General features: G+C 49.7%; 15 protein-coding genes across 15 annotated transcripts; 8 read left to right on the plus strand and 7 right to left on the minus strand.

The window, feature by feature from the left end:
• Positions 1-35: 35 nt before the first annotated feature.
• BDR25DRAFT_393201 (uncharacterized protein) lies at positions 36-891 on the plus strand (the record flags this gene model as incomplete). The annotated part of the gene is made up of 7 exons (XM_033698246.1): positions 36-247; positions 310-345; positions 387-466; positions 501-519; positions 554-727; positions 807-835; positions 869-891. The coding sequence occupies 7 exons, from the start codon at positions 36-38 to the stop codon at positions 889-891; spliced, it is 573 nt and encodes a 190-aa protein (XP_033548417.1).
• A 303-nt stretch (positions 892-1,194) lies between these two features.
• On the plus strand, positions 1,195-1,598 carry BDR25DRAFT_222392 (uncharacterized protein; the record flags this gene model as incomplete). The annotated part of the gene is made up of 3 exons (XM_033685064.1): positions 1,195-1,257; positions 1,357-1,371; positions 1,446-1,598. The coding sequence occupies 3 exons, from the start codon at positions 1,195-1,197 to the stop codon at positions 1,596-1,598; spliced, it is 231 nt and encodes a 76-aa protein (XP_033548418.1).
• Positions 1,599-1,742: 144 nt separating this feature from the next.
• On the minus strand, positions 1,743-3,500 carry BDR25DRAFT_285084 (uncharacterized protein). Its single transcript, XM_033688159.1, has 3 exons — positions 2,960-3,500; positions 2,652-2,907; positions 1,743-2,599 (listed from the first exon to the last, which is right to left on the minus strand). The coding sequence occupies exons 1-3, from the start codon at positions 3,062-3,064 to the stop codon at positions 2,211-2,213; spliced, it is 750 nt and encodes a 249-aa protein (XP_033548419.1). The 5' UTR covers positions 3,065-3,500; the 3' UTR covers positions 1,743-2,210.
• A 41-nt stretch (positions 3,501-3,541) lies between these two features.
• BDR25DRAFT_342309 (uncharacterized protein) lies at positions 3,542-4,835 on the minus strand. The gene is made up of 6 exons (XM_033693710.1): positions 4,595-4,835; positions 4,458-4,534; positions 4,266-4,410; positions 4,105-4,213; positions 3,783-4,023; positions 3,542-3,731 (listed from the first exon to the last, which is right to left on the minus strand). The coding sequence occupies exons 1-5, from the start codon at positions 4,682-4,684 to the stop codon at positions 3,917-3,919; spliced, it is 528 nt and encodes a 175-aa protein (XP_033548420.1). The 5' UTR covers positions 4,685-4,835; the 3' UTR covers positions 3,542-3,731; positions 3,783-3,916.
• Positions 4,836-4,991: 156 nt separating this feature from the next.
• BDR25DRAFT_303090 (uncharacterized protein) lies at positions 4,992-6,962 on the plus strand. The gene is made up of 3 exons (XM_033689938.1): positions 4,992-5,053; positions 5,103-5,904; positions 5,962-6,962. The coding sequence occupies exons 1-3, from the start codon at positions 5,017-5,019 to the stop codon at positions 6,872-6,874; spliced, it is 1,752 nt and encodes a 583-aa protein (XP_033548421.1). The 5' UTR covers positions 4,992-5,016; the 3' UTR covers positions 6,875-6,962.
• Positions 6,963-9,171: 2,209 nt separating this feature from the next.
• BDR25DRAFT_313524 (uncharacterized protein) lies at positions 9,172-10,010 on the minus strand (the record flags this gene model as incomplete). Its single annotated transcript, XM_033691384.1, has 3 exons — positions 9,172-9,277; positions 9,513-9,607; positions 9,765-10,010. 3 exons carry the CDS (start codon positions 10,008-10,010, stop codon positions 9,172-9,174), a joined length of 447 nt encoding a protein of 148 aa, XP_033548422.1.
• A 1,087-nt stretch (positions 10,011-11,097) lies between these two features.
• On the plus strand, positions 11,098-11,881 carry BDR25DRAFT_354102 (uncharacterized protein; the record flags this gene model as incomplete). The annotated part of the gene is made up of 6 exons (XM_033695258.1): positions 11,098-11,112; positions 11,166-11,193; positions 11,232-11,302; positions 11,400-11,518; positions 11,577-11,678; positions 11,761-11,881. 6 exons carry the CDS (start codon positions 11,098-11,100, stop codon positions 11,879-11,881), a joined length of 456 nt encoding a protein of 151 aa, XP_033548423.1.
• On the minus strand, positions 11,712-13,516 carry BDR25DRAFT_21269 (uncharacterized protein). The gene is made up of 2 exons (XM_033684725.1): positions 12,320-13,516; positions 11,712-12,265 (listed from the first exon to the last, which is right to left on the minus strand). Exons 1-2 carry the CDS (start codon positions 13,478-13,480, stop codon positions 11,903-11,905), a joined length of 1,524 nt encoding a protein of 507 aa, XP_033548424.1. The 5' UTR covers positions 13,481-13,516; the 3' UTR covers positions 11,712-11,902.
• A 697-nt stretch (positions 13,517-14,213) lies between these two features.
• BDR25DRAFT_187407 (uncharacterized protein) lies at positions 14,214-15,292 on the plus strand (the record flags this gene model as incomplete). Its single annotated transcript, XM_033684255.1, has 3 exons — positions 14,214-14,623; positions 14,825-14,959; positions 15,007-15,292. Coding segments are annotated over 3 exons (831 nt in total), but the record flags the coding sequence as incomplete, so codon positions are not given.
• A 364-nt stretch (positions 15,293-15,656) lies between these two features.
• BDR25DRAFT_260022 (uncharacterized protein) lies at positions 15,657-15,984 on the plus strand (the record flags this gene model as incomplete). Its single annotated transcript, XM_033686623.1, has 2 exons — positions 15,657-15,769; positions 15,847-15,984. Coding segments are annotated over 2 exons (251 nt in total), but the record flags the coding sequence as incomplete, so codon positions are not given.
• Positions 15,985-17,179: 1,195 nt separating this feature from the next.
• Positions 17,180-18,469, plus strand: BDR25DRAFT_303092 (uncharacterized protein). The gene is made up of 2 exons (XM_033689939.1): positions 17,180-18,234; positions 18,298-18,469. Exon 1 carries the CDS (start codon positions 17,305-17,307, stop codon positions 18,157-18,159), a length of 855 nt encoding a protein of 284 aa, XP_033548427.1. The 5' UTR covers positions 17,180-17,304; the 3' UTR covers positions 18,160-18,234; positions 18,298-18,469.
• A 579-nt stretch (positions 18,470-19,048) lies between these two features.
• BDR25DRAFT_313527 (NADP-specific glutamate dehydrogenase) lies at positions 19,049-20,618 on the minus strand (the record flags this gene model as incomplete). The annotated part of the gene is made up of 4 exons (XM_033691385.1): positions 19,049-19,798; positions 19,850-20,136; positions 20,197-20,472; positions 20,585-20,618. The coding sequence occupies 4 exons, from the start codon at positions 20,616-20,618 to the stop codon at positions 19,049-19,051; spliced, it is 1,347 nt and encodes a 448-aa protein (XP_033548428.1).
• A 68-nt stretch (positions 20,619-20,686) lies between these two features.
• On the minus strand, positions 20,687-21,555 carry BDR25DRAFT_21323 (uncharacterized protein). Its single transcript, XM_033684743.1, has one exon. The coding sequence runs from the start codon at positions 21,354-21,356 to the stop codon at positions 20,871-20,873; it is 486 nt and encodes a 161-aa protein (XP_033548429.1). The 5' UTR covers positions 21,357-21,555; the 3' UTR covers positions 20,687-20,870.
• Positions 21,330-22,731, minus strand: BDR25DRAFT_21305 (Aldo/keto reductase). The gene is made up of 6 exons (XM_033684739.1): positions 22,650-22,731; positions 22,463-22,555; positions 22,384-22,397; positions 21,997-22,324; positions 21,553-21,916; positions 21,330-21,442 (listed from the first exon to the last, which is right to left on the minus strand). Exons 2-6 carry the CDS (start codon positions 22,535-22,537, stop codon positions 21,417-21,419), a joined length of 807 nt encoding a protein of 268 aa, XP_033548430.1. The 5' UTR covers positions 22,538-22,555; positions 22,650-22,731; the 3' UTR covers positions 21,330-21,416.
• A 1,181-nt stretch (positions 22,732-23,912) lies between these two features.
• Positions 23,913-24,967, plus strand: BDR25DRAFT_21392 (uncharacterized protein). Its single transcript, XM_033684768.1, has 2 exons — positions 23,913-24,118; positions 24,179-24,967. Exon 2 carries the CDS (start codon positions 24,202-24,204, stop codon positions 24,940-24,942), a length of 741 nt encoding a protein of 246 aa, XP_033548431.1. The 5' UTR covers positions 23,913-24,118; positions 24,179-24,201; the 3' UTR covers positions 24,943-24,967.
• The last annotated feature ends 608 nt before the right edge of the window (positions 24,968-25,575 follow it).

Below are 25,575 nucleotides of genomic sequence, written 5' to 3' on the forward strand. Positions count from 1 at the left end.
AAGATAAAGAAAAAAGGTAAAAGGAGGATGAAGTAATGACATTCATCCGCGTTCAACTGTTTTTGGCCCAGTTCGACCATTGCTTCTTTGCAGAATTATTGTTGTTCTCATTCAGACTTGTCCTACGTTTCCCTATTGAATTCTCTCTATATATTCGTGTTGGCTGTCTGTTTTTCAGTTCCGGATGTTATCAATCCGACATCCGATCATGCTGCATGCTTGCACTTAGTGGGGAGGTCGACTGGATGTGCAGATTAATATGCAAGAAGATATTCTGTAGACTATTTCTTCATCCTAGCAACATGCTAGAACTTTTACTTGGCTCACTCATGGTCCGAAGTATGCGTCGACTTATAGTAGATTGTGCTCCATTAAAGAGACTCTAGCTCTCCGACAATTATCAACATCCTAGGAATTGGTTTAGAAATTTTCGTTTCTGATACACTTCGCCAGCATGTTATAAGGAGTATGAAGGAGACCTTCACATGCTGCCATTGAAGTAAACGAACCTTCTCTTACGTAACCTGTCTAGCCTCATCCGCCTATCATGGAGGACAATTCGAACGATCTCAAACTACCGAGGAGCGGAAGATCGTGCAGTTTTCCTGTCTCTTGACCCATTTCATGAATTGAGCAAGGCATGGACAGATAGGGGTGGTCAAGGTCCAAGGAAAGATACAACCCCACAGTTACGTCTAGACATTGGTAGTCGACGAATGCGTGCCTGGTGAGAAGTGTAAGTCTAGATAGTACCTAAATAGATGCAAGCGAAAACTATAATAAGAGGGCTTGACTCAACTTTGTAGGATGACCCCGGGACTCGCAACCTTCCAAGGTTGAAGCAGAAACCGTGTGTCACGTGATGTAGCTAGGACAATCTTCCGAGGTTAGAATAACCTAAGAAGCCTTCACTACATACAAGGATAAATGAAGAGTGAAATTCACAACCCAACACGGCAATGCAAGATCTCTCGTGATGTTGACAAAAGAAACTCCTCACATGGCACAGCTGCTGTGCGGTGGCCAACGCCGCTTCTAGCACCAGCGGCACGCCTATTTTTATCGACTGCTGACCTCCCAACCTTAACTTCTTCTTCAACATCACGATACCGCCAACGCTTACGAGAAATCGAACCCCACAAAGCGAAATCCATCACCGCCTCTTGTCGAAGGGGCATCCTCTATACGAGAAACATGGCGCGTGGTAATCAGCGTGACAAAGCTCGTGAAAAGAATCTGAAGGATCAAGCCGGCAAGGTATGCACTATCATCCACACCACATCTTCCAGTGCTGTTTCCTTATTCCAAAGCGCCAAAGTATTCTGTAGACATTAGTACTAACTTCGTCGGCCACAGAAAGCCAAGAATACAGTACGTCTTCATCCAGCCGGCATCTGACACCCGGATGCGGCACGTTGCGCTTTATCTAACCGAGTGTGTGACAGCAATCTGGCACAGAATTTGCCCGAACGAAGGAGGACCAGGCTGCGATTATGCGGGCCAAACAGGCCGCTGGTACGTCCACCCCAGGATGCGCGTCGATCCGCTACCCAGTTCCGGCGGCGCATGAATATCAAAGCAACATCCGGATATGCTGACACGTGTGCGCTCTGAAGCCGATGCGAAGAAGCAGGGCGAGGGCTCTGCGGCCGGCGGAAAGAAGAAGTAGAAGCGGTATTTGAGTTCTTCCGACATGCTTCGATGCATCCCCAGTGCAATGTCGAGCGACTTGCGGATTGGGAGTTTTCTGGACGTAGAAAGGGGTTTTTTTGGGTTCTGGGTGCATATTTCCTGCGATTCCGCGCTATCAATAATCATGACTTGGCCGGGTGTGATATTTACGCTGTCTAGTGCGGTCAAACTCTTCATCCACTGGTAATAGCACTAACAGCGCGCACTCTCTCAGAAACACTGAACACAGGATAGTCATCAGAATTGAATAAGTTGATCTCACGGAGAGCTTCATTCAAGATTCTATCTTAGTTTTACAACAACACCACATACGCCCAATCGTAAATGTGGATTACGGTATAATGCGAACGCCAGTAAGCTAGCAAAAAAGGTATCAGGGTTCTGGTATGCCACCCCGGAGGCATCAAAACGAAACCCGTCGTTAGAACTGAATCATCTTCTTGAATGGAAGCTATTATTATCTTCCGAGAACCAGTGCCCCAAACCCTCATCTATTTCACCTCCTCGAATATTCCAGCTTATTGAATCATTCCGGCAAAACCCCCGAAGTTGTTCTGCGCGGCCGCAGCCGGGAATGAGTTGACTCCGCACAAGCACTGGCATGAGCACGCTTGCCCATCGCCAGTCAGACCTTGTCCTGCGGCGACAGATGCTGTTGCGGCGGCCGCAGAGCCAGTAGCGGCAGCTTGGCCTCCTCCGGCGACAACGGTGACGGTACTGGCACCGCCAGCGGCGGCGGTTGCTCCGACTTGTGCAATGGCGGCCGTGGTAAGTTGGGCGGTTCCGTTCTGGTTAATGGCGAGCTGCTTGAAGGCGGCCATGGTCTTATCGCCGCTTGTGGCCGCGTTGATAGAAAAGACCATACCTTTCCCGCAATGGATGCCATTCTGCTGTCTGCAGTAGAACCCTGTTCGGATTGTCAGATTCCATACCTCTTCCACGTCGACTGGGTCACCTACAGATTGGGTCTGTTGTGGAGACGGTCATGTTCCACTCAACACCAGCTTTTCCTTCAGGGTTGGGCATGAAGCCAGAGTCCATGCCCCCATCCATCTTTTTGCAAGGGTCGGCGAAGGTAGATTGAGTCGCGGTATGGTTCTTTTGCATGAAGACGAACTTGACCATGTCGCCTTGATTTGCGGTAATCGCCTCCGGTGAGTATCCTAATACTGGTGCCATTCCGGTCGCGACGGGCTTCATTCCTCCGACGATGACCTACAGTATTGTCAGACGATGTTCAAGGCAATTTGTAGAGTAAGATGCTTACGGTATGTGTCATTGGTCCTGATGACGGCGCGGGCGCCAGGCTCATGACAGACATCTGAGCAGCAGCAAGGCTCGCTGCCAGGGGTAGTGTCGCGAAGTACTTCATTATGACTAGATGTTGTGTTGTCGTAAAACCTTTGAAAGAATGTAATTGCCTGCACTGCGGGCGAAAGAAACTGTCCTGAAGGAAAGGCAAAGATCGAAAGGCTCACGACGAGGGCCGGCTCGGTAATAGTAAGTATGTGAAGCGAACAACCAGAAGAAAAAGAGAATGTAATGGTTTAGCACGGGACCGAGACAGATATGAGAGAGGAAATCGAGGAGAAAGTAGCCATCAAGGGAGCCTGTGGTGCTTAAATTCACGCATGAAATTGGGATTCCGAGAAGATGCAGCTCCGACGGGGTCATGGCGAAACATTATGCCCCCTCGGCTTGGCAACTATCCGTAAAAACAGGAAGCTATCTGCAAGGGTCCAATTGATTTTGCTGAGCCAGGCGGCGATAGCGGTCGTGAAGGGGGGGTTTGAAGGGGGAAGTGTGAGAGGTGGGTGCCAGGACGTCGCAACAGTGTCGCAGATCTGTCTCGCTTCACGCCGCACGGTCCCAAAACGGGTTACCAAGCTTCACCAAGCCTTAAATACGGGGACAATTTTCAGGGGTATGCCTGCAGGGACAACGTGGGAAAGATCACACTGCATTGAAAGATGAAAACCTCATTTCGCGGCTCGATGATACCGAACTGGCTTGATGCGTAGTGCGCCACACAGGCCGGGCTGTTGCCGTGTTAGTGCTAACCAAGATACCAGTTGAGGCCGCCTCCTCACTATTGATTGGCCTGTTCCATGGCTATCGGCTTCGCATTTCTTGATACCTTCGTTCAAGACTACTGACGGGCATCGCAATCCATTTCCTCGACTGCGGTGGCCGAGAAAAACCCAACCCGAATCCTACTTTTGCCTCACCTAGGTGCCTCAGGAGTCCCCTGTTGCTGCCCGACGTACAATCCGGTGTAGTAGCCAGCATAGTACCAGGACATCATTAAGTTCTTGAGATTCTCGTCTTGCACTGTGATAAATCAGATTGTTTCTTGGGGGAAAATATTGTTCTAGGCGTCCGGAACGGAGGAGGGACAAGCCGGATACATACCGGTCCCGAGAATAGCCTGTGGCATGGCAGGATTTGTAGCCACATCATGCACTGGCGCTGAGGATTCTGCCGTTCTTGACTCTTCTCGGTTTCCGGAAGACTTTGGTTCCTACCACCGTGAGCGGAAGCTGGAAACAAGTGCCGAGGCGGATACCAAATACCTCTGCCTGAATTGCATCCTGACCAAGACACCCATCATCATTAGTGTCTTCAGTAGGTCTGCCGGCAGGTTCGTGATCCGCCTTGGTGTTTGCATCGGCATTGTTTGATCTGGTTTCTTCTTCTCCCATCAGATCTTCGTAGTCCCTCCAAAAGTCAGCCCACATAACAAAGGATCTGAGAAAAAACTTTACTGCCTCAATTCTGCCAGCTCGTCTTTGCTAAGAACGTCCTCTAGACGTTTGCCTTGTGCTTGGATGCTATGATATTTCTACACGAGAGTCAGCTACCAGGGACGAAGCGCATGGCACTGAGCTTATTTCAGGCGAACCTGGTACTCAGCCACCACCTCATTCCAGTCGTCAACCAAACTGGTATCATCCCATGCATTTCGGTCGTCGATGCTGATACCAGGCGCCATTGCGTTTTCGCGGTATGCTCTGATGATGAACCCTAGAAGCGTAGAGGGCCGAGTCCGACTGTTCCTGATTGTTCTTCCGCGCCTCAAAGCAACAAAACATGCAGTGGTTTAAATGTATCAAACAAACAGAAGAAGCTCGTGATGATCCAAATCGATCTCGATCCCGTGGGTTGCGTTCACCTTCGGCAGATTCTCGGAGGTGCCAGCACGTTCCCTTGCCCTGTTAGCGCAGAGTATGTTCGTTGGCCCGAGCGCCTCCGCCTCGAACTTTTTCCTCCGCACAAATAAGCTGGGAAGCTCTCCAAGTAACTGCGCCAGCACATCCAGTTTCAATGGCTTCCGAGGTCCTAAAAACGAAGAAGCGCAAGGGTTTATACTTCTACTCTCCAATTATCAGCTTCGGCTAACTTCCGCACAGGCGCCACCGACGTCTCACCAAAACCCAAAAAACAGAAGTCAGAGAATGCGGCCACTACGACGAGGCAGTCCACGAAAGCTCTCAAAGCCGCTATCGAGCCCGTCGATGCGCTTTCCACGAAATCTCCGGCTAAAGTACCTCGCCCGCGAGCCCAGGACTTTTTCGAGCCAGAAGTTCAGCCCACCAAAGACGAGACTGCGAAGGAGAGGAAGTACAAGAAGGGCAAGAGGGGCGATGTGAAACCTGCTGGAGCTAAAACTGGTGTAGCGGGTATGGAATTAGACGCTGCCTCTGTGCACGAGAAACCAAACAAGGTAAACAAGAGCGAAGGCGCAGACGCTGAGGTCCAAGCTGGTGTGGAGGTTTCTACTATGCCAGCGAAGAAGGCCAAGAAGTCGAAGAAAGGGAAAGGGAAGCCTGTCGGCCAAGTGGAGGAGGTCTCGGTTGACAAGGACATGAAGGAGAGGGCCGAGGATGAGGTTCCTGCGCCCAGCGGCGACAAGAAGTTAAAGAAAGAGAATGCATCCAAAAAGGCGGCAGGGCCGAAGCAGATGATTTCTGAGCCCGCTATTCAAGCTAAAGAAGTGGAAGCAGTGGAAAATGAAGATAGCGACGAGGCTGACCAAACCGCGGCACTTCTTGCTGGCTTCGAGAGCGACGGAGACGATGCCGACCCGGAGGAGGATGCGGATTTTGACGGGACAGTAAATCCCGCCATTCCCCAGATGCTCCGGAATGAACTGAACAAGGCTGCTAAGAATAAAGGGAAAAAAGGCGGGAAAGTGGGAGTGATCTTCGTTGGGTATGTACTTAAACTTTCATATGCACGTCTCTAAACTGAACCTGCTAACACCGACAGTCGCCTTCCACATGGGTTTTTCGAACCCCAGATGAAGGCCTACTTTTCGCAATTTGGCACCGTTACACGTCTCCGTCTGTCCCGCAACAAGAAAACGGGCGCTTCGAAGCACTTCGCATTTGTTGAATTTGCCTCTGAAGAAGTTGCACAAGTCGTGGCCAAAACAATGGACAAGTACCTTCTCTTTGGTCACATTTTGCAATGTAAAATCATCCCAGAAGAGCAGGTTCATGTGGATCTCTTCAAAGGTGCCAACGCCCGCTTCAAAGTCATGCCCAGAAACAAAATAGCAGGCAGTGAAATGAAACGGGGTGCGGAGCGCATGGTTTGGGAGAGGCGGGTGGAGAGGGAGACTAAGAAGAGGGCCAGCAGGAACGCGAAGCTCATAGAACAGATGGATTATGAGTTCACTGCACCTCCACTGAAGGCCGTCGATGATGTCCCGATGAAAGAACAGGCTCTTGAAGATGACGTGGCTCAGCAATTGCTCATTGAGGCAGCTGATCAGGAGAAGCCTGACAAAGACGAAGAGACGAACCCTGGCCAGCTGGTCGTCTCTGAGACTGTCAGAACTAAGAAGCCAAAGAAAGGTTCCAAAGCCAAGCCCGAGACTGGCGCTACCGGGAATGCAGCAACGGAGGTTAGCGAGAAAATTGAGTCCGTCAGAGAGAAGAGGATTAAGAAAGATAAAAAACCAAAGGTTAGCGTGGTGGCAGAGACAAAAGAAGAGACAAAAGCTGTCGAGGGTGGCGAGGTTGGAAAGGTTAAGAAAACGAAGAAGGCAGGTCAACCAGAGAGTGTTGTTGAGGAGACGATCAAGGAGAAGAAACGCAAGGCTAAAGCCCCTGATCAAGACGGAGCTGAGGCCAAGAAGGTCAAGAAGGCGAAGAAGGTAAAGGCTTCTGTTGCTTAAACCCCAAGTATCAGGCAACTAAGACTTAGAGAGGGCGAATACTCTGGGTAATAAAACGTGTGCGGATCTTTTTGGGAGAAACTTTCGCGACTCAGTATGAGAATTAACTCCTAAGATGCCGCATAGTCGGATGTGCTGCTCAGTTTGGGAGGACAAGTTATTTGGTAAAGTTACGCAACCTTTAGGGCAATATGGGGGTTGCGGACAACTCCTGTTCAATTAACCCTGCCTAATGCCCGTCAATGCCTTGCCCTAATGCAATCAAGCACCCATCAACAGCTTTTAGTGTGGAGTTAATAGAATTCAGATGTTAACTGCAGACTCATTCAAGAATAGTTGAGAGTCCTTAAGTTCTAATGTTCCTCTAAGGTAGGCTATGTAATATCTCATGTTAGCTGCAGACTTTCAAATAGTAAGTCAAGCAGGGGTGTCGTCCTTCAACACACATGTTGTTACATATCCACCACTCCAGCGCTCCCACCGCCAGCGTCGACGTCGTCACATGACCGCGCGTTGACGATCGTAAGGTGGCTGCACTTTTATTTGTCGCCCCCCGTCTTACTGATCCAGTACCCTCACCTTGCCCTCGCCCGCTCCTCTACTTTCTCCGTGATCGCCATGATTGACCAGAACCTGACGCGCAGCAGTGGCCCGATCTCATAAATCCAAGACTAAGATATCACTATCTCACACTTGTCGGACCCACAATTACCGTTATGAAGCTCCCAAATAACCACTTCGAAGTGTCATCCAGAACCCGTGGGGAGAGCAATCAAGCTATTTACGAGTGCTCATTCACGACAATTGGAGCTCAATGATGGCGATTCTGGACAAGAACAAGCTTGCCCATGAATGTTTGCTATTGTGGAAATAGCTTTTATACGGTCTCAATCTCTATGGTATGGCATGTACTGCGAACCATCGACTTCTATGGTGGATCTGCACAAGGCGCGGCTCTGTTTGAGACCTTGTCTCACCAAATAGAACGATATGACCGTTGCTGCCACAGAATTAAACAACGATTTAGTTCGACAGCTTGCCTTGCTTTATCTATTCTTTGACTGCGCAGCCGGATTTGCTAACGTAACTATGTTCCCTGCCTACAATCGCCCCGACTCTGTGCAGGAAAAGCAACCGCAAGGGTTCATATTCCAGCAGCCCCACCTGGCTCCGCCTGAGTTTGTTAGTATATCTCCCATTTTACTTACGATCTCCTCGCCTCAATTGGTGTTAAATTATTTTGGGATAATATGCTGTATAGGCGCGGTAAACTATGCTCGCAGCGGCCTGTACTCCATCAAAATGTATGGTACAGGGTAGGGATGCTTCTGAAATCTGGTGCGTTGTCATATCTGGTGCGTTGTCATAGATACAACCGCTTTTAAGACAGAGCATAGTTAGATGTAGCAGACCCATGTTTGGAAGATTATGCTAACTTGTACCACCCCATCTGCAGGTAGGCGCTGCACATGCTAGGCTAGCAGTGTTGGACAGTACGCCACGGCCCTTGTCGATATGAATTCGTTCCTTCAAGGTGAGTTCATTTCTCATACAAACACCAACGACTTCATAGAACGCTTAGCCAATTTCAGTTCAGCTACTCTGACAACTGCTATAATTACGGCAATATTGATTGGGAGTTTGGGTTACAGAAGGCTTGCTTCACTACCCTTACTTACTTCAACGGTCTATGCTTGGACTACATGGATAGAAGCAAGTCGAAGTGTAAGGATCTCGATGCCAAGTACTGGTCTCACACCAGGAGCGTTCCTGGACAATAGGACACCATTTACCGCACCAAAAAAGGTCAATAAATTTAGTATGCCTACTATCTAGCCGTGACGACATTCGATACGGGCTACTTCGGGAGCACAATGCTTCTAACAAGTGAAATAAAGGGCACGGGCTGACATGTAGTATATGGGAGTGTACGGAATCTGCGAGGTATTTCACCTAACATGTGCCAATTCTACCACAGAAAATAGGTAGACACTGATATTTCTTCTAATTTTAAATGCCCCCCTATCACTCTCACTTGTAAAAGGTTAATACTATTCTTTTTAAGACACTATTCAGATCCATATACTTCTCAATATGCTCACCACTCTCTAGGCAAATGTCGGTATCTGCATCATTATTGGGTTTAATCTCGATTCGCTTCACTCATTCCAAGGAAGAGGAGAGTTTAGTATCGCGTTCGCTCTCCAAGGGCCACTCCACACATAAGACAATTAAGTATTAACTCGTCTCTTCTACGTACACCGTGCAAAGTGTTTTGCATCCCACGCCTCTCCCATCTACCTCCAGAGCACATTGGTCCTCATGACTAGTGGCTTCGCCCTTTCCTCCTGGCCAAGTATCTCACTTGGCTTTGAATCCTTCATAAGCTTGGACACGTTTTCCCTAGAATAAGTAATTGCTAGCAAGGATCTAAACTTGCCTGACTCCAATAATAGCAACAACGGAGGCGCCTTCAGCTCGGCAATGAGACCCCATGAATTAACTCTGTGCTATGACCTGGACACTTTATCGAAAAGTGGCTCCCACAGTTTAGACAGATGTATGCTTCATTGACCCTGGCGATAGTGTCTTGGTCCACAGCATTTCCTCAGTCTTGATAGGGATTGTAGTGACTCACAGGCCAGATTTCTCTTCCCCATTCTCAGTAATGCTTGTACGACCCCCAAGCATGGCAGCAAAAGCCTCTCGACTCTCGCCGCAGCAGGCCGCATTCTATAGGCAATATAATCAGCGGCGGACTTGTGGAAGAGATCGGCCGGATCCACTTGTATGTAGGCATCACGGGCGCACTTGACTTGTTGTTCCGGAAATACTTTTGTGGCATGAACAATGCTACCACGAATTCAAACCCAGACTCAGATTCACACACGACAACCCTAGTCCCAATGGTAGGTCCTCCCTCTTCTTGTCCACCGACGAGGATTTTTATTTTGTTTCCGGCCGTACGAGTGAGGTGCTTGTGGTAGTGTATAACTAGGACGGCTTCTTCATTTAGCTTGACCTTGACGAGACGGTACCCATTATTGCACGGAACAAAGATTTTTTGATAGAAATTCTCCTCTTCAAAGTTAAATTTTTCATCATAAGAGATAACAATCTCTTCAAACTCAAACATGGCAGCAAGTACGTAGACGTTTGGGTGGGGGGGTCCAGTAAACCAGGGTTTCTGATTGTCTTATTTCCAAACAGGCAGGTACGAACCATCTATTTCCCTGAACCTATGACTGTCTCTTAGGTCAAGGGCCAGAAACCGAGACCCTTTGTTTTAGATCGTTGAAGAGGTTTGAGGAGTAGCGCCATGGCTAGGCTAGGTTGTTATGGACCGCCGCAGTAGATATAGCCAGGATAGATAGACCGCAGTTAGTACAGGGTATTACAGCCAGCACCTCTTTCTTAACATAACCTACGATCTCTCTTGCTTAAATTCAAGCCTAGCAATGGCTTGCCTCAATGCATGATAAACTTTTATATTACCAAAGTCCCTTCAATCCCAGAGCATAGTTCACTGAACGATATTGAGCACATTTGAAAGTTGTAGTTACTAAACACAACTGCTAAGTATTGGCGTCTTCACTATAAACGTAGTGTGCAAGTTTGCCCATATATTTTCTAGCATTTTTTTTTGGTCCTCCTTACTGCTTCTTCTAACCTAGCAAGCACCCCTATAAATCTTTCAACTATATACTCCCTGCCCAAACTGACTCTGATACCTGATCATCTAGTACCAGTGTGTCCAACCGTTGACTAGGGGGTGTTTTGAAGGCTGAATAGTACAGTTACGGAGCAGTCGGCTGTTACTAACTAACTGTACGGAGGAGATGACGTAGGTGTACGGTTGGTATACAGTAACTGAAGCATTATGAAATGTTTGAGCTAAAGCTGGATACTATACCTGATTAGGAAGCCGTGATAGCTAATATCCCAGCTGCTCCGCGCTTTATTTTGACGCCAGAACACCATATATTATCCCAGTTAATATTAAAGGCGACACTGACATGATAGTGGGCATTTTTTAGGTGCCCCTTAGCCTAGGTATCTCGCATATGCGTTGAAGGAGTTGCCTCACGCGAGGGCGGTGTAGATATGCTAGATAAGGCCTGTGAGGATGAGGCCTGCTAGGCGGCAACTTGCTTGAAGGACTGCCTCGTTAATTGGGATAGAAATTGGGACATCATAATGGGTAAAAGAACAAGGGAGGTGGCATGCTTACCAATTTCGTTAGGGGATTGCTAACAAAATAGGCACGCGTAGCTACTTCTCTTTTAAATAGGCCGGGAAAGGAGTTCTCTCAACCGGCGGTGAATTCGAGAGGTTCCGTGGCCGGTGGCTTTATGAGCTCATCCAAAGATAGACGAAGGCATGCGGGAACTGAAGATAGGGAAGAACACATGGTGGCGAGCCGTAATGGTGATCTGCGATTAGTTTAGTAAGTGTAAAGTTAGATTCTCAGTTCCCTTAAGAACAAAAAAAGGACTCTGCTATATAATCCCGAAGAAAAGAATAGAGAAATATTCTCAGTGGCAGAGATCATTGTGGGGGTCGAGCTCGCATACCTAATGGTGAAGTTAAGACTGCGCCTGGACAGAACGAAGAGGCCCGCTGGCATCCACATACATGGCTGCTGTGCTGATTCTAATTTTTTTATGGACGTTTGTAAGTGCTTGATGGTGTGAGTGTTCAGAATGAATGTATACATTTACGCTAGACCACAAATTCAGAGCGTGGATCCTACTTCGAAACAGAAGGGAATATTAGGAAAGTACTCGGGGTGTATCTCATTGATGTGAGGTAGATAGAGCAGCTATAGACATACTATAATTCGCCTCACCCCTCTGACACCCTGAGTACCTTCTGTCAGTCGTAAGATATCCAATTGTATTCTCCACTACCCCTATTTACCGACCAATATATACAAAAATCCGCAAAGTCATAGCTCAACCTATTATTGTCATTTCATGTTGTACAACCAATCCAACACCTCGATGACATCATTCTTAAACCGAGGAATTACTCATTTACAACCCTCAGCTTTCCAGCCTTACCATCAATTCTCTCAGAGTTCAGCGGACCTTGCTTCATCTTCATCACGAAACTCCCTAGGCGTCCTTCACACTTTCCTCTAGATTGTGTATCTCCAGGCCCCGTAACACTCGCAGTATAGCCGTATGGTTGGTTCTCCTCAGGCTGCATAGCTGGCTGCCGTTGAGTTGGGGCTGTTGGTGGCTGGTTACGGGAAAACCTCCCGGTCTCAATTTCAGAATGGCCTGCATTGATAGTGGCTTCGTTCTTGGCATGTATGTTGGAAGTTGGTTTCGCGAACTGTCTATCGATCGTGTTATTAAGAGTACCACGGAGGGTCTCCCCAGCTCCCTTAGAATTTTGGTCAGCTTTCGAAGGTGACTGAGAGGAGTAAGAAAGGCATACATGTATACCGGCAGCAGCAGTTTTTAGATTTGCTAATGTCGACAGTTTGTGTTGAGGTTGACCTTGTTGAGGGGGTTGGCCAGGCCGCAATGCTGCCGGATATTCTGCGTTCGACGGTTCGCCATCCACGACTTGGTGATGGGGCTGGTGCAGTTGTAAATGCTCTCCTGGCTGCGGCGAATACATCCGCTCAGCCGGAACATTTCGAGGGGCCCCTGTGGGGGGTGTCCGTGAAGGGTAGGAGAAGTTCGCTCGTGTGGGACTAGTAGGACTAATAGGTATTGGATTGGATTGTTCGACAGCTGGAGAATGGGAATCTAGCTCTGCCCTATCGCGCATATTACTCCTAGCTGGTAATGGTGGCGAGGGATTTGTGTGACTCGGCACATGTTGTGTAGGACTTTGTAGTTGATGTGTTTTCGGAATGGGAGGGTCTGGAGATGGTGGACTTGGCCCTGTGGTATTTGTAATGTTTGCTAGAGCAGACACATTCTCATTACCGCCCCCGCTAGAGGGCACTTGAACCGTTGTGGACCCCCCCGGACCAGTAGTCGTTGTAGTAGTCGTTGTGGTAGTGGTGGTCGTAGTGACGACGTTCCCAGTCTTCTCATCGTGGTAAGTCTCTTTCGATATGTTCTCTTGGTCTGTTGGGCGGCTGACCATCTGCGTAGGAGGCCGTTCTTGAGGTTGTGGTGGAGGAGTCGGAGGGGTGATGCTTGTCTTTGGCGCTTGAACGTTCGCTAGGGGAGGGCGTAACTGACTTAGATGCATCTCGTCATTTACAGGGCGTTGAGAGTTACTCCTTTCGCTACTTGAAAAACTGGGTATTCCACTGCCGTTTGAATGTGAGGTGGAGCTATTGTTCGCTTCGCTACCCCCATACGCTGAATCTCCTGTAGATTCATGGGTATCTTTCTGCTCCTTGTCCTTGAAGTGGAATGGGCTCGAAAGGCGCCATTTCGACTTCTTCTCCTTGTCAGGGGGGGACAAACTATTTGAAGGCATGGTGGAATAGGATTCGTTGACTTCGCTGGTATTCAATGTAGACAGAGCCGGGGTATCCCCAGAGGGTCGGGTTGTAGAGAGCTGTCTTTCACGACAGGGAGAAGGTACAGGTCTTCTTTTTACGAGCTTTGCGCTCTGTCGTGAATTATCTTGCATTGCATACAAGAAAATGAAGAGGAAATTGCCCAGGATCAAAATCAATTGCAAAGAGAAGACGATCGGAAGCCTGAGATATCCCACCATAAGCAGGTCTCTGAACATGATGTCATGTTGGAGGAGCTGTGGCGCATGGTGTGGCTTATGATACTTTGGTTCGTTTTGGAAACTGATGTCTATGGCAATGGGAGCTCTTATTGAACGCTAGTAATCCTGTGGCCTGTCGAGCTACAGGGTTGATGCTCCTTGAGTGATGTGCGCGGGTGAATGATATCAGAAGTCCTCAAGCCAAACCAACCAGTTTGGCTCGCGCTTTCCTTAACTAGAACAGCTGCCCGAGGTGTGGCGCAATGCTAACTCGAGCGGAGTCCTGCCTCCTCCGCATACTCGAGTCCAAAATTGACCCTCGGCATCATCTCAAGGCCTCAAAAAATTCGAGTTGTTTTCGCGGTTCATGAACCACTGGAGAATCTGTAGGCCAAGCCTTATGATGCCCCAATACGAGCTCGGAGGCAACACGCTGAGAAGGTCCCAAATGACACCTCATGGCACCACACAACCCCAACCTTCAAAATCTTATAATCGTGGGACAGTAAATACATCCGTCTAACACCCATGAGCATTCGCATCCTACCGATTTCCCCAGATGGCTGAAATAGGCCTCATTGGTAAGCGCTTGTTTAAATTCTATATTCCCCTCTTACCTAGAAGTCGTCCTTAACACTTCTTCACAGCAAGCGTCATCCAAGTCGCTGGGGCAGGCCTCAAACTGTCCCAGACACTCTACCAATATGCAGAGACCGTAGCATCAGCAGACCGCAGAATCAAGGATATTGCGAAGGACGTTGAACTGACTTCATTTGTCATCGACGAACTCGCACATGTTTTCAAGCAGGATGAAACCGCAACGGTGCTCTCAAAAAAAGCCGTGAAAACGGCGGACGAGACAGTTCGCGAGTGCTCCACGGTCTTCGCTGAGCTAGATGCCGCGCTTAAAAAGACGAAAAAGAATACACTAGGACGACTCATGCTTCCATTCCGCGAATCCAAAATAGACCTACTGAGAAGCCACATCGACAAGTTAAAGAGCACACTACAGTTACTGATGCAAGTCTTGACACATGCGCACCAGATCGCTTCTCAGTATGTACCATTCTACGACACATTGGCACTTGTAGTGGAATACCAAAACCATCTAATTCAGACGGAACTCTGCATTTTCTTGAAACTTTGCTTATTCCAGCAAGAGGATACGCATTTTTCATTCTTATCTCTACCATATTCCTGCTAAATGCAGATATGCTGAAAGAAGCATACGATACGATGTTCTAACTTGGTCTATAGGAAGCTCGATCGAGAGGCTGAAGTAGCCCAACGCGAGCAGATCAAAGCCTTGATTCAGGGCAAAAAGGAGTCTACAAAACGGTATGAAGCGTCCTTGAGAAATTACAGCCTCAGTGAGGATAGTACAGCCTATGAGTATACCTACCAGTACTTCCACTACCAGACGCATGCTAATTTGCTAGTGAGGATGACGACGCCAATAAGGATATTCAGTATCCGAGCGCTTCGGCCAGCATGGCTGTTCTTTCGTCTTCAATTACCTCAACTATCACGAATGAAAGCCTAGCAACATGCGTATCTTACATTTATGACCTCATGGGAGATATCGAGAAATTGCAGCAAGTGCTTTCCAATCCTGTGCAAGAAGAGAATCCATCGGAACATCAGCAATCGCTTATTGGGACCTACTTTCGGGCTCGGGAACATCTAGATATGGTGATCTTGGGAAGCTCCAAAGGTGTTCAAAAGCCCGCTCTCTATCAAGTTAATCCACGAAAAGAGAAGGTTTTGATGGAGTCAAGGACTAAAAGTGAGGATACCATCAGTTTGCGTAAATCATTCACAGGCCTTACTCGACAAGCCTATGAATCTCACACAAGCCAAGAGGTCAAGAGAGACATTGTGGAGACGCAAGAGACTACCAGAAGAGAGGAACGAGAAAGAATCGCTGAAGAAGCCAAGAGAAGGCGTCAAAAGGAGGAACAAGATGCAGCGGAGGTAGCACGAAAATATACGGAGCAAAAGGCAGCTGCTAACCTAATTGAGGAGATAGAAATGGAGGCAAGAGCGTTAGTGGCGTTAACAGAGGAGGAAGTAGAAGAAGAAGAAGCTACCATGAGGTCCTTGAAGTCCGCTTCTATATCTGAACAAGAACTTCCTATCAGTTTCAAGGATGCTGTAGGCAGAAAATTTAGTTTCCCATTCAGACTCTGTAGGACTTGGCAGGTAGGTTGGCCTAGGACTAGTTGAGTCTGGTGCAAATTTTCTATCCTAATGCGTTCATCGCTAACGCAGCTATCCAGGGAATGCAAGCCCTCATCAATCAATCTTTCCTCCATACTGAAGGTCTCTACGAACAAGTAAAAAACCATTACTATGACCTCATTAGTCCACATGGGGAGATAATTCTTCCCACTGTTTGGCAGATAGTAATTCAGCCAGGATGGAGTGTCACTATGGTTCTGTGGCCCAATCTTAAATCAGGGTTGTTGCCTTTGGACTCCTCGTCAACTGTCCCATCTCTCCCTTCACCGCCACTGCAAATGACAGATCTCATCAGGGACCCTGTGAAGACCAGGAGAAAGAGAAAATCTAGGAAGAAAAAGCCCGACTGGGTGGATTGGATGTCAGGATCGAAGCCACCCAAGCACCAGAAAAAGCGTGGTCAGGGTGAACGATCTCCCTCCTCAAAGTTTAAACGAACCAGTATGCCGCGTGTGGAGCACCCACCAAGAATACCGTATTCTTACGACCCAACAGAAGCTCCGGGCCAAAAAGCGGACGTGACATACTCAAGAGACAGTCAAGATGAAGAGCTCCCCAGGAGACGGTCACTGCTGCCACAGCCTTCAAGGATCCCCGATATGGACATCGATTTCCTAGCGTCCGGTATGGCAGGCTTAAAAGAATCAAGCTTCGAAGCCGACTTGATTCTCAAGGATCCTACCTTCCACCGATCGACCTCCCCACCAGGCGTTCAAGATAGTTCTGCGGAAGAAGATATCGCAATTGCACCGAAGGGCCTAGACGTCATTGCAAAGTTTAAATCGTGGGGTCTATCTACAGATGCTAAGACTCCCGAGGTTCTTAACGCTGCTCTTAAGCGAATGAGGCTCCCCTTTCCTCCTGAGCAATATATTATCATCATTGGCTACAATGAAGATCCAAATGCTCCTTGGAAGGAGGAGGAGATTATCCCGGCTCCTAATGACGAGCCATTGCGGATGTTTCGAAGCCTGGAGAAAAGAGGGAAAAACCCGCAGTTCATATACGATGCTTCAAGAACGCTACCATCTCATGCGACCAGGAGCTCTTTTATATCAGGGAGAGAAAGTGACACACACACGTACACCCCTTCATCACCTGCATTTTCTCCCACAAGTACGACGCATTCCCCATCCAGAGACCTCAAAGCTCGCAGGGTTTCCCTCCGGAAATACGACTGGCGGGACGAAGAAGATGACTGGTTCAGCGAACAGTTCTATAGAAAGCCTCACCCTAGACACTCACCAGCACCTCGTAGCGACCAATTCATGCGACATATAAGCTCTACAGACCACCGGGCAAATTTCCCTAGAGCTGACCATTGGGATGAAGAAGATGAATGGTGCGTGGATCATCACTATAGAGAATCGTCCGATCCACACCCTCATAGTGATTTTCTTGCGCCAAATACTAACACAAATTTCCCCAGGCCCCACCGAACCCGTTCCCGAGACCACTCTCCAGCTTCAAATGTAACTATTTACAGCACGATAAGCATGGGCAATGATCGTAACTCTGCTATACTGGTCCAGAACAGTGAACATGCTACGAGATCGTTAGGGAATCACCAATCAAATCCATCTCCCCCTCTCCTTCCAGCAGGTCCGGAGATGTTTACCAATGCCGACTCGCCAAAATCGCCATCTAATATTAGGCCGCAAACAAACAAAACATTAGCATCCCGGACCCGAGGCTGTGATAACCATCAAGCGTCGCTCATCATTCCTCCTACGCCTGTCCCTAACAACCCAGCACTTCGTCAAAAGATTGCGCCGTTGGGTGAGCAAACCTTTAAAGATGAAGAGGAGATCCGAAAAATGGAGAAAGTTACGCCTCAGTCAACCGGCATGGACAACATCAAGAATCGAATGAACGAGTTGCCGAAAGAAGCAGCTGCTAAGGTCGAACGAAGAGACTCGAGGGAGAGAATCCGAACTGCAAGACGTGAGAGGGCTCAGAGAGGGAGAAACAAAGCTTATCTTGAACGAGCTGCGAAAAGGAATGTCGAAAGTCCAAAGAAAGAAGAGAACACAGCCTGTCTTGAACGGGTCCCGGTAAGGATCGTCGAAAATCCAAAGACAGTTCTCGAAGGTGGCCCCAATGGCGGGATGGATTTGATTAAGAAGAGGTTTGCTAGTTTATGCATTGAGACTTCTGAATACACGATTAGTGAGCTTTCGGAGTCAGAATCGGGCGAGGTGCAGCAGTCTAGTGACCAACATAGTCAGCCCAGTATCTCGAGAAATGGTTGTGGGACCAGAGGGGAAGAGAAGAAGGCAACATTGGAACCAGAGGATGAGGTTGATGAGCTATTGAGGGAATGGACAACTGTTCGTGGATCGTTTAATTAGAAAGAAGTGTATGAAGGAATTATTTTACCGCATATTCTATAGTTCGATATGGCCATGGCACGCTATCACCGAGTGCTACGAAAAGGATTAATACTCTGGAACGAATGCTGGAGTAACTAGTTGTTCAGATATGCTTACTAAGAGACTCTTTCTTCGCTCTCCCTTCACCTCCAAGAAAGCCATGACATTAAACGTGAATTTCCGAAAGCCGTAATCCTATCCTGATTCCTAATAAGGGTAATGGTACAGCGCATGCGCACCTTTGATATTCACTCAACCAAGAGGCCACAACATATACATTGCATTGATTGCCACACACACCCATCGTAAACATTTTTCCCATTGCCTCCCATATGTACGCTGAGTCTGCATGCATGAACTGCAGTCGTCCGATATGCGGAGCTGACCCTCATGGCGCTCCCGAGTTCCGCGGGGAAACTGTTACTCGATTGCTGCACGCGATCGATCTGCGTTGAACGCCGACCGGGCCACTCCGTGATAATGAGGTATTGGATTTGGTCATAACGCGGGCTTCGTGGGTTTTTGAGTCACCGCATACTTTATTTTTCCCGTTTGTTTGTTGATGGGGTGTTGATGGGGTGTTTGAACAGATGATCGCGGGGTATGAAGGAGGGGTAAATACGAGGTTACAGTCGGAGCACGTATGAAGAAGGCTGCGCTGCAGTTTGGCTTCAAAGAAAAGAGTCTGGGTTATCAGAACTCGTCCGTGATATTCGTAAAGAGGTATCTAAGTATTTACAAGTTGAATCGTGCTCCAAGCCATTTCGCCATTTTTACAACAAGTGATCGTCCAGTCTCAATTCTCCATCCACAAGGTATCAAGATATTCATGGACAGTCCATTGATTTTAGACATTGTCAGGTATTGTTCACCACCAATCACCTTGGTCCTGCATAGCAGCAGCTACCTTCTTGAAACCCGCAACGTTAGCGCCGGCAACGAGAGACGGGAACTCGCCCTCAGCAGGAGTGATGTACTCCTTGGCAGTCTCGAGACAGTTCTCGAAGCAAGCCTTCATGATGCCCTTGAGCTTCTGGTCGACCTCCTCGGAAGTCCACTTCAAGCGCTGTGAGTTCTGTGCCATTTCGAGACCAGAGACGGCAACACCGCCCGCGTTTGCAGCTTTGCCAGGCCCATACCAGATGGCGTTCCCGGCGTTAGCCTTACGGTGGGCTTCAAAGGCATCGATCGCCCCCTGTGTACAGCCCATGTTAGAACCTTCAGCGATGAACTTCGCGCCACATGCGATCAGAGCCTCGGCTTCGTCGGCGGAGACCTCGTTCTGGGTAGCGCAAGGAAGAGCGATGTCGACCTTTCCTACTTCCTTCCAGGGTCGGGCACCCTCAATGTACTTGAAAGGGTGGTTCTCGAGGTCAGTAAGGGACTTGCGAGCAATCTTGAGTGCGGCAATGTTGTGAATGACTTCGGGGGTGAAGCAATTGTCATCAGTGGCAATCAGGGCACCCTTGCTGTCAGAGAGGGAGACGACGGTTCCACCAAGCTCGATGACCTTCAGGGCGGCGTATTGAGCGACATTCCCAGAACCAGAGATAGCGACCTTCTTGCCAGCGAAGCTCTCTTTGCCTCCTGTGGCATATTGGATCATGTGCTCGACGTACTACAATCTCAATGAGAACAGAGCGGCCGGCGGGTTCAGGGAAACACTCACGTAAATAAGACCATAGCCAGTGGCTTCGGGTCTGATCAAGCTCCCACCCCATGATCCACCCTTTCCAGTCAACACGCCTTCCCAGCGATTCCGCTCGGCACGGTAGGTACCGAACAACCAACCAATCTCACGTCCGCCGACACCGATATCGCCGGCCGGGACATCAGTATCAGCACCAATGTGCTTGCTGAGCTCCCTCATAAAGGCAACACAGAACTTGCGGATCTCGTTGTCAGACTTGCCCTTGGGGTCAAAATCGGCGCCGCCTTTACCACCACCCATGTTGACTTGAGGATGCTGTCAGAGGGATGCTGGTTAAAACCAATCATGGCAGTGTGGAAACTTACGTCCAGTAAGAGCATTCTTAAAGATCTGCTCGAAGCCCAAAAACTTGAGGACGGAGAGATTGACAGTAGGGTGGAGTCGGAGACCGCCCTTGTAGGGACCAAGAGCAGAGTTGAATTGCACACGGTATCCCTTATTGACCTGGCACTCACCCTTGTCGTTCTCCCAGACGACTCGGAACTGAATGATGCGCTCAGGGATGGAGACGACCTCGAGTGCCTTCTTGTACTCTGGGTTCTTCTCGAACAAGGTGGAGCTTTCCAAGGTAGAGACGAGCTCTGAAGTGAATCATTAGCTATGTTTACCATTCAGAACAAAACATCAGCAATTGAAGCTTCAGAGCAAGCTGCCTGTCATGGCGGGGGAGGGGTATGTGGTAAAGGCTCTTACCCTTCCTGGCTTGCTCAAACTCAGGCTCGGCCATTGTGAATGAAGATGTGCAGGTTATCTAAATGGTAATTGGTTCTGTATATGGGGTCTGTAGAGCTGGAGAGGAGGATCAGGCGCGCGATGGAGAGGTGTAGAGGAGCGTTAGGCCGTATAAATAGGCGTGGTTGAGCTCTCATGCTGGCGGGGTGCTGGCGTGCTGGCGTGCTGGTGGTGCTTGAAAAGAAATGTTCGCGCGGACAGCAATTTCAACGTCATCTCCGCCAATGGTGGACAGGTTGCTAGCACCCTAGTGGTTCATTGAGCCCCCATCGCTGCACGTCGAACGACATCGAGATTTCTGCGATGGGCCAACCGTGGTGTCGTAGGCTCCTGATAAGCGTCCTGGCCAATTGCAAAGCTCCGCTGGATTGACACGTGACCTGTGTGGGAGCCCGCTTCTCCCGGAGCTAGGAGGGTTCGAAGAGTCGGGACAGGCGAGCATGGCAATTAACAATTGATGGCCGTCATCCCGAGTCCGGCCACTGTCCCCGCGGCATCGCTTTACGTCCCTCTTTTCAAGATGCGGGATGCTAGCCAGTGTGTTCGAAACCCCCGCGGAAGTGTGGCTTTTTTCTGCTGCCCATCTGCACCACGCAAAATTCGGCGGCTTAGCTTCTGAAGCGACGCAGAGGCGCAATTTTTTCTCACTGTCTGTGGATGGATCCAGCCTGTCGGCTACAGCCCTACCAGCCTGCTCTCGTCTCCCACTCATCGCCCATTCCAGGCTCCTCATTCCTCCTCTCCAACATGGCGGCCAACTTTGCACCCCCACGCGCGACTTGTTCTTGGGCACTCATGGACAGTCTGTCGGGTCCCAGTCTGCAAATTTTCGTCAGAGTAGAGGGAGACAGTCTCGCAATGTTCAGACCATCAACTGACTCGTGGTTATACGAGTGGGGAAGAATATGGAGACTTTGGGGGTAGCTCACCGGTCACCAAATACTCATCCAACCCATCCATGGCCTTCATGTCAGCATCGTCGATCGAAAAGCCGCCAATATTCGCATTCTCCACGATCCTATCCTTCTTCACACTCTTTGGCAGAGGTATATAGCCATGTTGGAGGCTCCACCGCACCAGTAGCTGCCCAGGCGTGCACAAATACCTCTGAGAAAGAGCAACAATAGTCGGATGTTTCATGCGCAAGGCTCGCACAAGCGGCGCGTACGCTTCTACAACAATGCCATGTTCCTGGCAGAAAGAAGTGATGTCTGTTCGAGTATTGAAAGGGTGTACCTCAATCTGATTGACTGCTGGCATGATGCGGGGTGTAGACGCAATCAGCTCTTGGAGCTGAATGGCAGTCAGCTCGCTCATAAGTGGCGAATGTACTAATCGTTGGGAGGCGAATATGCAAGTAGGTGTATACGTACATGTTTGACCCCGTAGTTGCTCACTCCACCACTCTTGACTTCACCAGCCTCGATTGCATCTTCGACTGCTCGCCAACTCTCCAATCGTGCTTTTTTGCCACCGTAGGGGGAATGCAGGAGAAACAAATCAATGTATCCCAAGCCACATTCTTTCACAGATCTCTTGATAGCTTTCCGGGCCGCGTCGTATATAGAGTTTGAAGCGAGCTTGGACGTAAAGTGGATATCCTCGCGCTGCAGGGACTCCGTATTCGCTTCACTGGACAAAAAGTCCAGGATAGCCCGACCAGACTCACTTTCGTTGTGATACATTTGGGCAGAATCAATTCTGGAGGCAAACCATCACTGATTGTACTACACGCGAGCTGAGTTTCAGGGCCATCTTACCCTCGATAGCCAGCCTATGGCAGTGAGTTGGCTGTCACCGCCATATCTGCACGCAAGGAACAAGAACAGAAAAGCTTACCTCCAGAGCCCAGCGCACCGCCTGAAAAGTCTCATGACCGGATGTCAGATAGACACCTAAGTGTATCTGTGGCATAGAGAGGCCATTGGAAAGCTGCAGAGAGTCAATTGTGGGCGCACTCTTGTGCTACTATGACAAAGACATGCCCTAATGCAGGAGGCCAGTGAGAAGGGCTGGTGAGCCATACTAGCTGTCATCCAGGAACCGATAAGATCTTCGATGCTGCAATGGAGCAGATTAGCAAGCCACGATGCGGTGCTGTTGGGAGGGAAAGGCGAAAGTGATGTCGCGACAGGACTTGCTCGGGCACCCATGTGTGGACTGTTACGTCACGCTCGGCTCTTGGTCGAGCATCACATAATCCCAACACTGTGGTTAAAGTCGACGGGGCAAATGCCTTGCAGCCATCGTGTCCCGTGTGCGGCAGCCGGTGTGGCTGTGCAACGTACGGTCCAGCTGGAAGACGCGTTTCACGTCCAAAAAGCAACTCCGTGTGGCTGGTGTGACGTCCATCTCGTCTTGGAACAGCAGTTTGAGTACATTGCCTGCTTGATTCGGTAGGCTGAAGATAGGAGTGCATCAGATGGCGCCGGCTAAGGCCGCTGTAAACCTCGCGTTTGTTTATCAACCACGTTGTCATTCTATGGGCGCCAACAGACGGGGCTAGGAGATGAGAAATGGGCACCACGACAGAAGGAAGCACGATGTTGAAGCACATTTATCCTTGGCCGGATTGAGCAATGGAATCTGTGGTAGTGGCCGAAAATGTCGGAGTATTGCCGCGTTTGACGATGTGCGAGCCAGCAGGCGCTCGCGGCGTATTATTGTCTGTTCAAACAGTCGGCGAACAGCTCGCTGCCGGGCTGCGTTTGTCTGCGTTCGTCTTCCATGAACTGTCCCTGACATGACCACGGGATCCAGGCCACTGTCCTCGGCGCCCCCGAGGGCGCCGCTCGGCACCAAGCGAGAACGCATCCGCCAGGGCCTGGTCCTGGACCTGGGGTATATGCAGACGGCCATCATGGCATTGCAAATTCTCACTGGCAACTATGGAGGGGCGGGCAGCTGAAGCACTGGGTCGTAAGGCGTCGTCGCCGTAAGGCCATTGGTGACGAGCGTTGGAGAGCTTCTGCAGGAATTCGCAAGCCTCAGGCGGGCAAAACTGCTCTTTCGCACCACCACCAGCGCTCCTATCCACGAACTGCAAAGCCACACTTGTAGAGCGCTATCTCTGCCGTCGGACCTCCTTGCTAGCCAATTGGCTTAGTTTCTTTGCATCTTGATATGCCCCTGTAGCGATCCATCCAGGGCATGTTGTATCGAGGCGTGCGACGTGCGAGTCGAGGCGTGATTTTCCCCGGGATGGTTTTGGAATAAAGTGAACTTCACCACAGCTTCAATAAGTCGTCGTAGGAGGCGCCTGAAGCCACATCCTGGCCCTGACCCTGATCCGTTCAGCCCTCAGCAGCCTCAGGCCCGGCGGATATAAACCTCGACAGACCCTCCCCCGAATTCCTATACACAAAGGTACAAAGGTACAACCCTCGTTCTGTTGCAAGGTCGACCATCCTGCAGGCCGCACTTGCTGTCGTCATAAACTCTGCCAGTACCTCTCGGCCCTGTGGCTTTGTCAACACCGACCGGCCAACCTGACATGTAGGTTTCGAATTCATGCTCCTCAGCCAACTACACATACTAACATCACTGACTTTGCAGTGGCTCTATTCCAATACTCACAAATGTCATTTTTCTCAAGCTTCCCTAACAACGGGTACCCCTCGTTCCCAGCAAGAGGAGGGCCCTTCACGGTCGCGAGCTCTTCCTCCGAAGGCTCAGGGTCCGGCCAGGCTATGTCGACAGCACCCCAGTTTGACGTCTTCGAGTGGCATCCTGCATACCAAAGCTGCCAACGCTACTTCCTCGACCACGCACAGCACGAGAGCGCTGTCCAGGCAGTCGCCGCCCTCATCAACATCTGCTTACCTTTCCAGTGGACGGCCAACCCAGTCATGAGCTCCGCAGGACCAGCTGCTCACCCGGCTGGGCCTGGGGCATACAACCTACCATGGCCGAGACACGGCCCAGTACCGAACTCTCGAGGTCAAACCCCCCCGGTGTGGGTTTCTCTGGTCCCGTATATTCGGCGCCTAGTCATTACGGGCTTTGACAGGGAAGGCGTCATGCACGGCTTCTTTGGCGATGACTGGAGAAAGGGAGTAGGGCCGGTGCACGAATGCGAGCGGCGCAACTACCTCTTCGCAGCAAAGAGCGTTGGATGGGCCAAAGTCAAGTATCAGTACGACATGTCTCCGCACGAATCGGTTCCCTTCCTCAAGCCGCTTCAGGACGTTCAGCTGGCTGAAATTGAGGGCGCAGAGAAGACGTGGAGTCAGTGGCTTGCAATGGAGGATTGGATGGTGGGTCCGCGAGCACCTGATGTGGAGGATCAGGATAGCGCTAGACGCGGCCGCGAGTCCTGATTTTGAGTTTGGAGTATGGCGTCAGTTATCACTTACGAGGTGCTCGGGCTTACTCGCGCGGATGGGGATGATCAAGAAGCATAGGATCACGGGAATTGCATGGCGTTGGAAAGTGGCTAGAAGGCTGCTGTCCTTTCTCGGATTCGGCAGGCATCATGGAACATGTATCCATCACCATCTGGGATGGAGGTGGCAAGACCACGGCGTAATGATAGGGGTAGGTAATGAGATCAGATCGGACAAGATCTTGTTTTGCCGCGGATCCGGTGATGATGTTCGTGCGCCCTGCAGAAAAAGCAAATTGCCAAGTGCCGTAGTTCATTGTCTCACCTCACCAGCCACACGGGCTTGTTGATCCTCCCGAAGGGGAAGCTGCATGGTAAGTGGGCTCGGAGCCTGGTCGGCCAGCATTCAGACTGCACCAACGAACTGAACACTACGCATAAACAGAAACATTGAATAGTATGGAGTAGCGGAGATATTTTTGTACCGGACTTCATCTCGTGTCAAACAAGAAGAGATTGTGGAAATAGGCGTCCTGGGTGACGGCTGCTGTGCGCATTAAGCATGCAGGAAGGATTCACAAGCCAGCCGATACATCTATGTCGAGCATGTTACAGCTGCATGGACACC

The sequence above is a fragment of the Lindgomyces ingoldianus genome, assembly GCF_010093535.1.
Source record: "Lindgomyces ingoldianus strain ATCC 200398 unplaced genomic scaffold BDR25scaffold_13, whole genome shotgun sequence".
NCBI lineage: Eukaryota > Fungi > Ascomycota > Dothideomycetes > Pleosporales > Lindgomycetaceae > Lindgomyces > Lindgomyces ingoldianus.